At 52.9% G+C, this 13,899-nt stretch overlaps 1 protein-coding gene across 1 annotated transcript in view; it reads left to right on the forward strand.

Moving 5' to 3' along the window:
* EEF1A2 (eukaryotic translation elongation factor 1 alpha 2) overlaps nt 1–11,353 on the forward strand; it is a 13,162-nt gene extending 1,809 nt beyond the window's left edge. Inside the window, exons 2-7 of the mRNA XM_057366104.1 lie at nt 2,612–2,791; nt 3,800–4,096; nt 8,088–8,238; nt 9,628–9,884; nt 9,971–10,205; nt 10,905–11,353. Coding sequence (XP_057222087.1) covers nt 2,612–2,791; nt 3,800–4,096; nt 8,088–8,238; nt 9,628–9,884; nt 9,971–10,205; nt 10,905–11,032 — 1,248 coding nt within the window. The 3' untranslated portion in view covers nt 11,033–11,353. The remainder of the gene's footprint in view (nt 1–2,611; nt 2,792–3,799; nt 4,097–8,087; nt 8,239–9,627; nt 9,885–9,970; nt 10,206–10,904) is intronic.
* Nucleotides 11,354–13,899: the final 2,546 nt, after the last annotated feature.

Below are 13,899 nucleotides of genomic sequence, written 5' to 3' on the forward strand. Positions count from 1 at the left end.
TTTTTTCTTTTTCTTTTGATTCAAGGGCAGAAGTAACAGTATCTCTGAAAGAAGAGTTGTTCTGTTAAACAAAAAAAAAGGAAAAAAAATCAGTATTTTTGGCCTCCGAATAGAAAGCTGTTCCTCCGCTGGGGTTCGATCAGGGAAAATCAGGCTATTTCTGGCACTGAACAGGGAAGGTATTGTGCAGRGCTAGATAATACCCTGGGTTTTTCAACACCAGCTCTGGGTAACTGAATACACCCCGTGAAAGGAGGGAAACTGCTAAATAAAGGATCTCATTTGTCTTCACGTTACGTGTGATGCCGAGCTCTGGGGGGTCTCACACGTGGTGAGGAGCTGGGGATGTGTGGATGTGGCACTGAGATCCTGTGGGAGAGACAGGGGTCTACTCTGTGCCTCAGTTTCCCCATCCAGAAGGGAGGGAACAGGCTGCTGATGGAGGAGAGGCCATGGGATGTGCTGATTGACCTCCTGCCCCAGAGCAGCCATTATTAATGCGAGGCACAAATGCACCATTCCTGCTGTAACTCCATTTCCAGCAGTAAATGAGAACACTCTGATGGCTCCTCCCCACTCCCTAGAAATGGGGAGTTTGTTCCAGTGTGGGCTGGAAAGGGTTAACCTGGCCCAATCCCTGGAGATGTTCAAGGCCAAGYTGGATGGGATTTGGAGCAACCTGATTCAGTGGAAAGTGCCCCTGTSCATATCAAGACCTTTGAGGTCTTTCCCAACCYGAGCCATTTTGTGATTCTAAAAACCTCCAAGCCCCTGTTCTACCCCCTCGCTAAATCCAGTGTCAGTAGGATGCTCAGGAGTAGAGATTTGATTCTGGATTTTTCCATCCCAGTGAAAATTTGCTTYCCAGCAGAGATGGGGCATCACCTCCTCACCCTGGCATCCCCTCTGAGGACGGGAAGTCTTGCCCCTGGCTTTAGGATTTTGCCCGTAATCCTTCGGAGCAAGCTGCAAAGTCATCACAGCACTCAGCTGTTATGAAACAGGCTGTCACCATTAATTCCTTGTGCTGGCTGGGAGCAGGGCTGGAGCGTGGGAGATGGAGCAGACCAGCCCCTGGGCACGGTGTGGGCAGGGCAGGTTTGGATGTGAGGCTGTGCTCGCTTTCATAGCAACACTTATCACTGGAGCGTTCGGTTCCTGCCATGGGGAAAGGCTTTCTTCTGATAATGATCAATAATGGGCCAGAAAAAAACTGTGGTTGCAGAGAATGCATGGATGGATGGATGGATGGGTGGATGGATGGATGGATGGATGGATGGATGGATGGATGGATGGATGGATGGGTGGGAGCAGGGTATCACAGCTCTGACCTTGCACAGCAGTAGGAGAGGAGAACATTAAATCACCTGGAAATGACCTAAATTCCATTCTGCACCCTAAAACCCCCTTGTATCTGAGGCCAAGAGCTGATGGCTGAGCCCATTTTCACCCCCTGCTTTGGCCAGGCCCCCACACTGCCCCAGCACACAGCGTGGTCAGCAAGGGYGGGCTCATCCTGCCCCATCTCCACCTTGGCAGGATCCCAGCTCAGACTGGGAGCACAACCTCCATGCTGGAGGGAAATCCAGCTCTCCCTGGTGCTGTGACGTCAAAGGGCTCCAACCCAAAGGAGGAGGCAGTTCGGAAGTGCCACCGTGGTTTTACCAGGGAATGTGCTTTATCACTGGGCAGAAAGATTTACTGGAGCTAATCTCCCCCAGCATGATTTCCTGCGTGACAATGTTGGCTGAGATTTTGGCCATTTGGCAACGACAGTTGGTCTGGCTGCAGCTCACAGTAGCTTTTCCTGTGAATTTGCACACTCTGTGGCAAAAATCAATCACGTTTCTATTCTGCTCGTAGCAACCAGCTCTCATTTCATTTTCTTTTTAACCCATTCCAATCCTACATCCCTGCCAGTTGCGGGCTCACTCACGCAGCAATGCCCTTTCCCACTAAGCAGCTGCCTCACAGTTTTGAGTCATGGATTAAAATCACAGAATCAGCAAATCATTTAGGTTGGAAAAGCCCTCTAARATCATCGAGTCCAACCATTAACCCAGMACTGCCAAATCCACCAYTAGACCAYGTCCCYACATGTGCATCTCTGTGAAAACATGGAGAATAAAATAAATATCATAATCAGACATTTTTCAATAACTCCATTAAGATTAGGAAATGGGATAAGTATGTAAATATCCTCTGAGACWTTTAGTGTCACAAGAAGCAGCTGTCCATATTTCTGGACAAAATTCCCCAAAATTCTGYACAGGATTTCCCAGCAGCAGTGCAGGACCATGGTGTTTCATGGAAGAGACCTCATGGGCTGCTGCCTTCAGGTACTACCCATCCAGTCCCACTCACAAATTCACTTCATGGCTCTTCTTCCAGCCTCTCCTCATCCTGTTGAGGAACTCGTTGTGAACAGCATCTCCTTTCACCTGCATTTATTAGTAAATAGACCACAGCTCCCATTGAATTTAGGGAATTTCACCTTTAATGTTTGCAGTGTGACCCTGTGTGGGTTTGGGAAGTGCCCTGGAGGGTGGGAGGCCATCACCAGTGTTATGGGTGTGGGTTTCTCACTGGTTCTTGCCTCTGTGTYGGCCAGATGGGGAAGGGATCCTTCAAATACGCCTGGGTGCTGGACAAGCTGAAGGCTGAGCGTGAGCGTGGCATCACCATCGACATCTCGCTGTGGAAGTTTGAGACCACCAAGTACTACATCACCATCATCGAYGCCCCTGGCCACAGGGACTTCATCAAAAACATGATCACCGGCACCTCCCAGGTGAGAAATGGGGCCCGGGGCGTGGAGGGCTGAGGCTGTTTCATGAGCTCAGGGTGATGCAGGTGCTGCTGGGGTCCTTTTGGAGGGGGGGATTTGGGAAAGCAGGCATGGAATAATGCTGAGCAGGGCCCACCCAAGAGACTGGGTGGCACCAGGGTACCCTGGTCCTGCCCCTCCCAGGGTGTCAGGGAGGAAGGGAACCTTTGGGCACAAACAGGTGGCTTCTCCACCCCATTTCCACCCACRTGACAAGGTGGGATGAATGTGGCCTCTCTGGGAGCTGGGGTGCTGTGAGCTACAGGCTTTTGTGTGAGGATATCTCTACATTATTTTAGCCTCAGCCAAATGAGGTATACAAGAAACTTCCASCAATCCACTAAGATTTAGTGGGTAAAGGAGACTCCACAGATKTTTTTTCTCCTTCCTTTTCCTCGARACARCTSTCTTTGTCCCACAAACCATATCATATTACCTAATCAAATTGCCAAAATCCTTCCAATGTAGGGGTGGTTTCTCCTTGTTGCAATGTGGGACATTCCTGCATGTCCCTGTGATTGGTGGGTGCTGGGTGAACCCCACTACATGACATTGCCATTGAGGTGCCACTTGGGCTGGCATGGGTCTCTGTCAAACCCAGGCAGCTTCTGCTGGGGGCTCTGGGAACAAAATTAATCTGGGGAACAATTTCCATGGCTGGAGTCACATCCATCACCCAGGGAGGCTTCTTGCAGGGCTTCAGAAAGGTTTTAGGCCTTGTCTGCAGATGATCAAGATAAATTTCTGGTCAGTTGTGCAGCCTGGATGGATCCATCCTGGTGGATCTCACCATGCAGAACCATGTGGGGGTTGGCAAGGCTGAATCAGCACATCTGGGCCAGTTTTGAGGTGGATCAGTAGGACTAATGGTGGCAACTGTCAGGGAGCCATCTGGGACCCCCTCAAAGCCCTCAGGGGTGTCACCAGGTGCCCTGTGGGGACAGCAGCCGTTCATTTGCCGTGTCCCCCCAGGCTGACTGCGCTGTCCTGATCGTCGCCGCCGGCGTGGGTGAATTTGAAGCCGGCATCTCCAAGAACGGGCAGACCCGTGAGCACGCCCTGCTGGCCTACACCCTGGGGGTGAAGCAGCTCATCGTGGGCATCAACAAGATGGATTCCACAGAGCCCCCCTACAGYGAGAAGCGCTACGACGAGATCGTCAAGGAGGTCAGCGCCTACATCAAGAAGATCGGCTACAACCCGGCCACAGTTCCCTTCGTGCCCATCTCGGGCTGGCACGGAGACAACATGCTGGAGCCCTCTCCCAATGTAAGTGTGCCTCRTGTGAGGCTTCTCCCCCCACCCCGGGGCTCCTGGAAGATGAACTCAGTGCTCTGAAAGCATTTTGTGCCCCCGTTGTGCACAAAGGCCAGTGTTGGCAGCACAGATGATGTGTCTGGAGGGAGCCCTGCTTGGCTCTGGGCAGAGTGAATGGGCTGTTTGTGGGTGCTGTACCCTGGCCAGACATCCCAGCAGCTAAACATGAGCATCTTGAGGAGATGATCAGTYTGGCTTTGCTTCTGGGCTGGGATTTGAAGTTTTCTCCTTGCCAGGACTGGTGGTGACCTCAGAGCAGCAATTGTSGCTCTCAGCAGGAGCGGAGGGTGTGTTTTTAGGGCATTGTTTTCTGAGGGGGATTACACAGTGTGGTGTAAGGATTGGAGCTGTTCCCACAGTGCAGCCAGGCTCCCCCGTGCTCCCAGGGCCCCTTGCCATCTATGTTTGGTGTCACTGCTGTGTCACTGTCATGGCCAAACCTCCAGTGCTGAGTTCTCCCTTCGAAAGGTGACGTTTTCATGCCAAAACCACGGTTCCCTGGAGCATCCATTTGGGGCTGCACCTTTTCCAGTTGGTTTTTACTCCCTCTGTGATGGGGATGGTGGGGAGACAAAGGCAGGGTGCTCTGGGTGGGCCCATGGCATCATTTCGTACAACAGAAGGAAGAGCTTAAGAAGGATGGAGGTTTTTGGCAGACAGGCTGCCCAAAACACTTGTTATTCYGACACTGTTTTTTGTTTTGTTGGAGAAAAATCTACCCCAGGGTTAGTCTTCTAAAGAAATGATGGACTGGGAAGCTCTGGCCAGGGGAGGGTCCCTGCTCTCCTGATGATTTCTGTGTGACCTTGAGCGAGCTGCTCRGATCAGACACCCCAGGAATCTCTTGTGAAACCAGTGGGAAATTTGATGCTTAGGGGGACTTGAGGACATCACCTGTGGATTATGGGGCAGGGCTCTGTGACGAGGGAGGCAATCCCTGAGTCCAGCTGCAACTGAGAGAGCTCAGGGATCACAAGGCTGAGCAAGGGAAGTGCTGCAATGCAAACTCACACAGTCATGAAACACAGGACAGGCAGCTCCCTTGGGATGGCTTGGGGTGTTTGGGGTGCTTGGGAGATTCCTGCTCCCTGAGGAGCAGAGCTGGGATAAAGGTCAGCYCTGGCCATGCCAAATCCAGCCCCGTGGCTCCTGGGTGCCTCAAATCAGGCAGGTTCCAAATGTCAGCAGCTGCTGGGCCGGGAAGATGATCCTGAACAATTCTCCTATTAATAGGCAGCAGAGGGGAGGCACGGAGCAGGAGGGGCTCAGTGGCCCYTTCCTCCAGAGGGGCTCAGTGTGATGTGCTGCCTGAGAGCAGGCAGAGCATGAAATAACTCTCTCCTTTGTCCTAAGGAGGCAGGTGCCTTCTAGGTGCTGCCTCAGCTGGGGAATTGGGAATTGGGAAAAAAACCTGGCCTGGTCTGGAGCAGCATGAACTCTGCTGGACAGGCTGCAGGGACAGGCTCTTCCTTCCCCATATTGCATCACCTCTGGGAAAGATTAAGCAGGAAGCTGGTGTAGATGTCTCTTCTCTCCTTCCTCGCCTGAAAAAGCTCTGATTATTTTCATTTGTAATTTCTGGGCAGGTTTTGCTGAAGCACAAGGCAGTCAAGTGACTCGTCTGTCTGTCAGGGGACTTATCAGAAAGTGGCAATTAGAGCCATGATGTCCCTGCAGCTCCGAGCAGGGGGGTGTGGTGGTACGTCAGGCTGGGACCAGCTCTGTGTGGGAGACTCCAGCCCACGTCCCTGTTGCACAGAATCCCAAGGCCAACTGCAGAAAATGAYAGCTGGGCTGTGCTTCAATCAAAGTTTGGCATTTGAGAGGTTTTTGGGAAATGGGGTGTTCTGTGARGCAGGTTTCTGTTGCTGCAGCTGGCAGAACAGGGACATTCTGTGTGATTTGGGACACAAACACACCCAGTCTGTGGTGGCCTGGGGCTGCAACCTCAACGTTGGGGTGGCATGGGTGAGGGTATTGGGGTATTCATGGACTGGGGAAAACAGGGAAAGCCAATTGCTCTGTAAAATAGACTGGGAGTGTAAAAGAGCTGGAGCTCAGCTGTTGTTTTGGGGTGCTGGAGCTTATCTGCAGGGTTTGGTCAGATCCTGCTTTTGCCMTCAGAGTGATGAGTAGGAATTGCTCTTTGAGAAGCAGATTTGGGGAATACATGACACAGGTTTTGTTTGGGTGGCCATAGGAGGCAGCACCAACCAGGTTTTRCAGATGCCTCTCACCCTGAGGCCATGCTGAGGTTTAGCAGAGATTTGTTCCCAGAAGGTGTCTGAGTTTGTCTTTATCTGATTGTTGGCCTGTCAGAACTTCCCTGGAGAGAGGATGGCTCTGACAGCCACGTGTCACGGGCAGAGTTGTCACTTCCCCCCTATGAGGGGCAGAGGAACAGGAGCTGTGGGCACTTGGTGGCYGTCATCCTYGAGAGCAGAGCTCCTGGGCAGGTGRCCACTGGACAGCTGCTGGCACAGGTCCCTGCCTGGCATTTGGGGCATGGAACAGCAGAATGGGGRAAGGCCTGAGTCATCCTGCCCATCACACCAGGCTGCCTCGCTGCCTGGATGGAGTTTTTTTGTTTTCCTGAGCTGTTGCCTGGCACTGGGTCTGGCTGCCCTGGGGAGAACCCACTGCAAAAGTGTCCCCAGGCTCCTCCTGCCACTGCCACCAGGAAAGACAAGAGGTGTCAGACACGACCCTCTGAAGGGGGCTGATCTGAGCTCTTTGAATGCAGGTTGAATTCCCTGGCTGCACCCAGTCTTTCCCCCTCTCCTGCCCAAAACTGGTGCAGATCGCAGCACAGGAACCCAGCCTTGGCATAGCCACATCCTCCAGGGATGGCTGTGAAGCTGGGGGCACTTTTGAGGTCTTGCTTCACCCCAGCCCCCCCATGGCTGCTGCTCTGTGCCACCAGTGTTGGTGCTAAGGGAAAAAAGCCACATCCTCAAAGTGGGTGATGGATTTGGGACACACGGGAAGCATTTGACATTGGAATGGGAAAATTCTAACCCTCTCTGTGCAGAGGCAGGGGAATGATAYTGTAGACTCTGATCTCTGCTTGTTGTGTCAGGGTTGTCTCAGACCCAGGATGAAATTCTTCTTGCCAGCAAGCTCCAGGTGTTGCTGCAGCTTCCAGATGTGCAGCATCACCCTAGTAAGGCTCTGCAGTTTCCTATGTTAAACCGTGGTACTCAAGCACATTTCCACTCCTCTCTGCCTCTTTTCTGGCCAATTTTTAGTTCCAAAGGTCCAGTTTAGGTCAGGAGAAGGGAASATCTGTGAAAAACAATCCTGTCCCTTGGCAACCACATTTCAAGCATGCTCCCAAGCCATGGTTTAGAATCCARACCCTGGAAGGGTGACAGCAGGAGTCAGTGGGGAGAAACAAAGATCACCTTGGAGAAACCAAGGACTGAAGGTTGGGCACTCTGTAGCTGGGATTGCCACAAGCCTGCGTTCCCTGTGCTGGGGGCAGCATCCCTGGAGGGTCCTGGTAGCTGGTGCAGTGCCCATGGCTTGGAGATGGAAGTGGGGGCTCTGAGCTTGCTGGATGTWACCACTTCCATCCTTTTGTCTGGTTAATGAGTGTCTTGTTTTTTTTTCTAAAACAGAGAGGGGGAAATTGAGCAAAGTGGGGCAGATAAACCTGCATGGATGGTGGAGTGGAAGGAGCTCCCCAGCTCTCTGGTAAAGCCAGGACATGGCAGGACAGATTTTATGGAGGTTGTCCTGGTGGGACACCTGTCTGGGTTCACCTGTGCTGAGGACAGACATGCTCAGTTCAAGACTGTGTTGGATGGGCCTTGAAGCAACCTGTTGTCATGGGAGGTGTCCCTACCCAAGGCAGAGGGGTGTAACAAGATGATCTTTAAGGTCCCATCCAACCCAAACCATTCTGTGTTTCCATGGTTCTCTGCTGCTGCTCTCTCCCCAGATGCCTTGGTTCAAAGGCTGGAAGGTGGAGCGCAAAGAAGGCAAYGCCAGTGGGGTGTCCCTGTTGGAGGCCCTGGACACCATCCTGCCCCCGACCCGCCCCACAGACAAACCCCTGCGCCTGCCCCTCCAGGACGTCTACAAGATTGGAGGTGAGCCTTGCCACTCCTCTGCTTTAACTGGAGTATTCATTCCATGGGAATTTGGGAATGACATTTCCAGCTGTTGGGAGACTGGAGGGATTTGACTCTTCAAAGCAGAGATAGTTCTGGGGAGAAGGGTGTCAACTCCAGAGCAGACCCCATTTGAGCCTGCACTGTCTGGGGTGGGGGTGGACGTGCCCAAAGGTGCCCAGGGACCAGAGAGGAGCAGCAAGTTTGCGAGCTCTCCCCAGGGAACATGTGATGTCAAAATGGCTGCAAATTTGTGTGTCCCAGAGGTCCTGGCTGGCCAGGCGAGTTGGAGGCAGCAAAAAACATTCTGTGAGCCAGGTGAGGGACAAGACCAGCAGGGAGGGCCACAAAGCTGGTGCATGGCAGCTTGACTGTGACCTGCCCGAGCTTCCCAAATGCTGGTGTCCATCATCAGCACCTCCTCCTGCCAAGCTTTGCCAGCCATGTAGGGAGCACCGCGGTGGCCGCGTGTCCCCTTCCCTCTGGAGAGGTGATGGGGACACTCTGCTCAGCTATAAATACCCCGTGAGCTCTCTGACCTGCTGGTATAAGTGGACAGCACTGCTGACTCCCTGGCTGCTGGGTCAGGCAGKCACAGCCTTTTCCAGCCCTTTCTCACCCTTTTCCAAGGACACATGTGCTGCAGGGGTTGAACATGGGATCTGGCAGGGCTTTTAGTGCAGGCTGCTGTTTGCAGTGGAGATGAAAGGGGGTGARCAGATCTGTGTCCTTCCCTAGCTCWGCTGGGACACAGGGATCTGGTTTTACTGGGAGGCAGATCCTTGGGAAGCAGAGACACCGTGGGAAGAGGGAAGGTGGAGGCAGCAGGGTGGGTGTGGAGGAGCAGATGGGTCCAGCCAACCTCCTCAATCTCTTTTCGATGTTGTTTCTGTCAATGATTCTTCTCCTGCCTCCAAAGGGGAGTTTTCCCAAAGTCTCCTGGTCACACAGAGTGTRAGAGATCCCCTTCATTTAATGAGCCACCCTCATTCTCTGTCACAGCCGGTGGCGTGGCCATCAGGGATGGGGACAGTATTGTTGCCATGCTGTGATGTCCCAGTCCTCCATGCAGGAGATGCCACAGCTGCTCCAAGGAAAGAGCTTTTGGGGCGTGTGGATTGCTCAGGGCTTTCTGACCATGGGTTGCTTCATCTTTACAAAACATTGAGTAGGAAGGATGGACTTCTTGTAATTTTCAAGACCCCGTTGTTGATCTGCTGAAAACTTGGGGGTTTTGGGGAAGGAGCAARCAMGTTCTTTGGTGAAAACCACTGGAGWTATCTTGCTTTTGCTGAATCCARGCTCTGGATTCWCCTGGGATTCACCAAGCAGACTGAACTTTGCTGTGCTCTGTCCTCGTCTCCGTAGGGATTGGCACGGTCCCCGTGGGCCGAGTGGAGACCGGAATCCTGCGGCCTGGCATGGTGGTCACCTTTGCCCCTGTGAACATCACCACTGAGGTGAAATCCGTGGAGATGCACCACGAGGCCCTGAGCGAGGCTCTGCCTGGGGACAACGTCGGCTTCAACGTGAAGAACGTGTCGGTGAAGGACATCCGCCGCGGCAACGTCTGCGGGGACAGCAAGTCGGACCCGCCGCAGGAGGCGGCGCAGTTCACATCCCAGGTGAGCCAGGCTGGTGACGCCACCACGCCTGGTTTGTCACCACCCCCCCGCCCCCAGCCTTGCCCTGACCCTGCTCTGTCCCCCAGGTGATCATCCTGAACCACCCTGGCCAGATCAGCGCTGGCTACTCGCCCGTCATCGACTGCCACACCGCACACATCGCCTGCAAGTTCGCCGAGCTGAAGGAGAAGATCGACCGGCGCTCYGGCAAGAAGCTGGAGGACAACCCCAAATCCCTGAAGTCGGGTGATGCAGCCATCGTGGAGATGATCCCTGGCAAGCCCATGTGTGTGGAGAGCTTCTCCCAGTACCCACCCCTCGGTAAGGAACAGMTCTTTGGGGGTCTCTTGTGGAGGAGCATGAGCGCTCTGTGGGTGCAGAGCTCGCACCAGACGTGCTGAGCTTCTCCCAATTGGATTGGGGAGGGAGCTGAGGGTGTTTTGTTGCTCCCCCATGTGCTGGTGGGGTGGGGCAGGCTCTTTGTCCAGCTGGGTTTCCAAAGGGTTTTCCCTCTGGGAGCAGCAAGGCTTTTGCCTCATGGTTACTAAACCCTGGTAGTTTCTGAGCACAGAAACATTTTCCAGTTTCTTCATTTCTGAAATAACTGGTCAGGGAAGGAAAGTTTGCTCAGCAGAAGCCACTTTTTAATGCAAGGAAGTGCCATGCTTGAATTCTAGAATGGTGTGGCTTGGAAGGGATATTACAGACAAGGTTGTTCTGACACCTTGCCATGGGCAGGGACACCTTCCTCTAGACCAGGTTGATGCTGCATATCTGGAAGCTTTAGCACCACCAGGAGCTTACAGAGAAGAGATGCGATTTAAGTTTTAAAAATTGCAATTTAAATAGAGGGCATCATCAGGACTGGTGGTCAGAGGAAGGATTTCCAGCTCAGGAGGCTGCTCCAAGGGCAGGGGTAACACATGGCACCGTGATTGGGGCATGCAGGTCCCACCATCACCCTCCCACAAGAGCTCAGCCTCAGTTTCTCACTCCCACTGCCCCTCTGTCCACCCTCAGGCCGCTTYGCTGTCCGTGACATGCGGCAGACCGTGGCTGTGGGCGTCATCAAGAACGTGGAGAAGAAGAGTGGCGGGGCTGGCAAAGTCACCAAGTCTGCCCAGAAGGCCCAGAAGGCTGGCAAATGAATCGTGGGCTCCCAGTGCATCGCGCAGAAACCATCCCTGACACCAGGACGCTGCCACCGTCTCCCCCGGGCGCACGTGTGCACATCAGCTTGTAAGAGTTTATATGTCAACGACTGGATGCTCACCATTAAGGTCCAGTGGAAATTCTTTAAAAGGAAAAGCATGTTCCAGCGTTTGTGAGGCTTCATGTTAATTTTACCAATAAAACTGGTACAACATCCACAGTGGAAAAAAAAAACAAAAAACAAACAAAAACCAAACCAGACAAACCTCCCCCTGCCCTCCCCAAAAAAAAATACCAAAACAAACCAACCAACCCAAAAGGTGTGGAGCTGTGTGTGTGTGTCTGTCATTGAGAGGGGCTGGGTTGGGTGGGGTTGTGTAGTTTGTAGAGCAGATGGTGGGATAGGCACAGGAGGGGCTGGGTGGAAATGAGGAGGAAGGAGGGCAGGTGGGAGCCCATATTCAGGGTGTCAGCCAGCACCCAGCCCTTCCCCTTGACCTGGGTGATKCCCCCAGCCTAAAGCAGCAGCTGCTCTCACAGCAGTGTTGATTCTCTCCTTAACCACCTCAAGCCTCTAAAATAATTTTTCAGGCCTTTATTACATGTTTTTCCATGTGAAATAGGCTGAAGTTGACCTCCTACAGTTATGCCACCAAAGGAAAGGGAAATAGGGCACCCCATACCTCCTGGGAGGATAAGCAGCATCACTTTGGGTCTTTGCCATGTCCCATCGTTTTAGGAGCAATGACTGGCTCTGCCTTCTCTCCCCCCATGCTGCTCTGCCTCAAACATTCTGGATCCCCCAGCCCTTTCCAAACAACACAACAGGAACATTTCTTCCTGGCACAAGCCCAGACAGGGCTCAGGTCTCACAAGAAGCCCCAAAACTCCTGCTCTTCACCCAGGGTGGTGTTTTGACTCCCATCACAATCTTGCAGCCCGAGGCAAGGTGTGCACCTGCCCCAGCTCTGCCCAGTGCAGCTATCCCAGTCCAGAGGGTTGTGGTTGCTGAGGGGTTGGGATTGACCAAAAAGCAGCTGTGAGGAGGAAACTGGGACCCCTGAGGGTGAGGAGGAGCAGCAGGGGACACAACAGGGCAGGGAAATGGAGGGAGGTGGTGTGAGAGTTGTGCTTCCACTACAGCATTCCGGGGATGTTTCCAAGGGACATTTCCTCCCTGATGGAGGYATTAGCAGCGTGCTGGGGCATCCTCAGCTTGTCTGTGCCCATGACTCGGCCTTCAGGAGACCCAGAGCTGGGARCAGACGGCCCTGCACGGTGTCTGTGAAGGGCAGCATCACTCCAGGCCCTTCCCAGGAGAGGCACAGTATCATCATTACTGTTTGTGTCACCAAGCCCTTAATGATCCTAATTAACATGCGATGCTCTGCAGCACTGAGTGTCCCCTCAGAGCCTCAGGAGCTGACACGGAGCTGAGCTGTGCATGAACTCACCCCGCTGCTGCCCCAACACTCTCCCTGCCCYRTGTCCCACCCTGGCAGCACAGGGACATGGACTGATTCCCTGGGCCACGCTCCCCAAAACTGTGCCAGGCCATTGAGGCTTCTCACCCCTCTCCACACACCCCACATCCACAGAAACCAGCTCAATGCCCAAGGTGTTTGCAGTGTCTGGGCTCTCTGAAGTGCCCTGCCCTTGGCACACCAGAGATTGGAAGGGGATCTGGGGATCTCTGCAGGCACAGCCCTGTTTTCCTGATAGTTTAATCTCATATTCCAGCTCCTCCTGCATTCCCAGCTCCTCAGGCATGTTTTCCCTGAGATGGCTGATGCCTCTTCCTGGGTATTTCCAAGTAGGAGAACATTCTCATGTGCAGGGTTTCCCTGCATCTTTACAAGCAGCAGCAACAGGAATTCCTGCAGTAATTCAGGAACCTTCAGCTCCCTGGTGCCCCATGGAACAGCAGGAGTGGGGACAACCGTGGGGTCAGGTGAGGGACAGAGAAAAGCAGGCACAAAGTCTGAATCTCTCTCAATTTTTTTTAAAAAAAGCAAAAACAAGCAGGACAAAACCACAGCTACGTTTCCATAGAAATATGCCAGGGGAGCTATGAGAGATACTCCGGGAGCACTGCAGAAGTGGTGCGGTAATTAATGATGGAACTGCAGAACAGGAAAAATACAAACCCTGGAGGATTTAACTCAGACTTGCTCATGGCTCAGAGCARGGCCAAATTTTCAGCCTCATTTCAACATGGGTTGGCACTCGAGGTGATCTGCAGGAGCAGAAAGAGGAGAAAGTGCCTGAAGTGAGACCTCAGCAGAAGCATCCCCCATTTTGGGAGGTTTGGGTCAGGATCTTTAGCGACACAGAATTAACAGAAATATTGTGATTTAAACCCACTTCAAAGCACAAGGTTCCAAAAAGGAAAATACACTGAATTTCTGGGCATCTCAACAGAGTATCAATGAAGCCACGACCTGCCTCCAGCCAAATCCTGAGTTTGAATCCATTGTGGATCTGTRTTTTGGGATTGGATCAACAACCCACCACATGCAAATCACGGTCTGGCCCCACAGGGCTTGCAGGCACGTGAGCAATGATGCCCTTAGTTTGACATGAGGCGTTTTGGGGTCCCACCAAAATGATAAGCAACCCAACATCCCCCTGCAGTGGGCCAGAGATGGATTTTGGCAAACCTTGCAGTGAGCTCAAGTTGATTTTGGAGCCATCAGCACAGTGTTGGAGCAGGTGTCTGCGTGTGGCCCAAGGCTGTGGTGGTGAGATAGATTTTAAAATATTGACTTTTCCTCCAATTCCTCACTGTCATGGCCAGGCGTGCCGGGACCCCAGAACCGAGAGCTCAGAGGCATTTTTTTCATAGCAACTTTTTTTTTTTTTT

This window comes from Malurus melanocephalus, unplaced genomic scaffold (genome assembly GCF_030028575.1).
Source record: "Malurus melanocephalus ecotype Western Australia unplaced genomic scaffold, MMel_1.1 scaffold_59, whole genome shotgun sequence".
Taxonomy (NCBI): Eukaryota; Metazoa; Chordata; class Aves; order Passeriformes; family Maluridae; genus Malurus; species Malurus melanocephalus.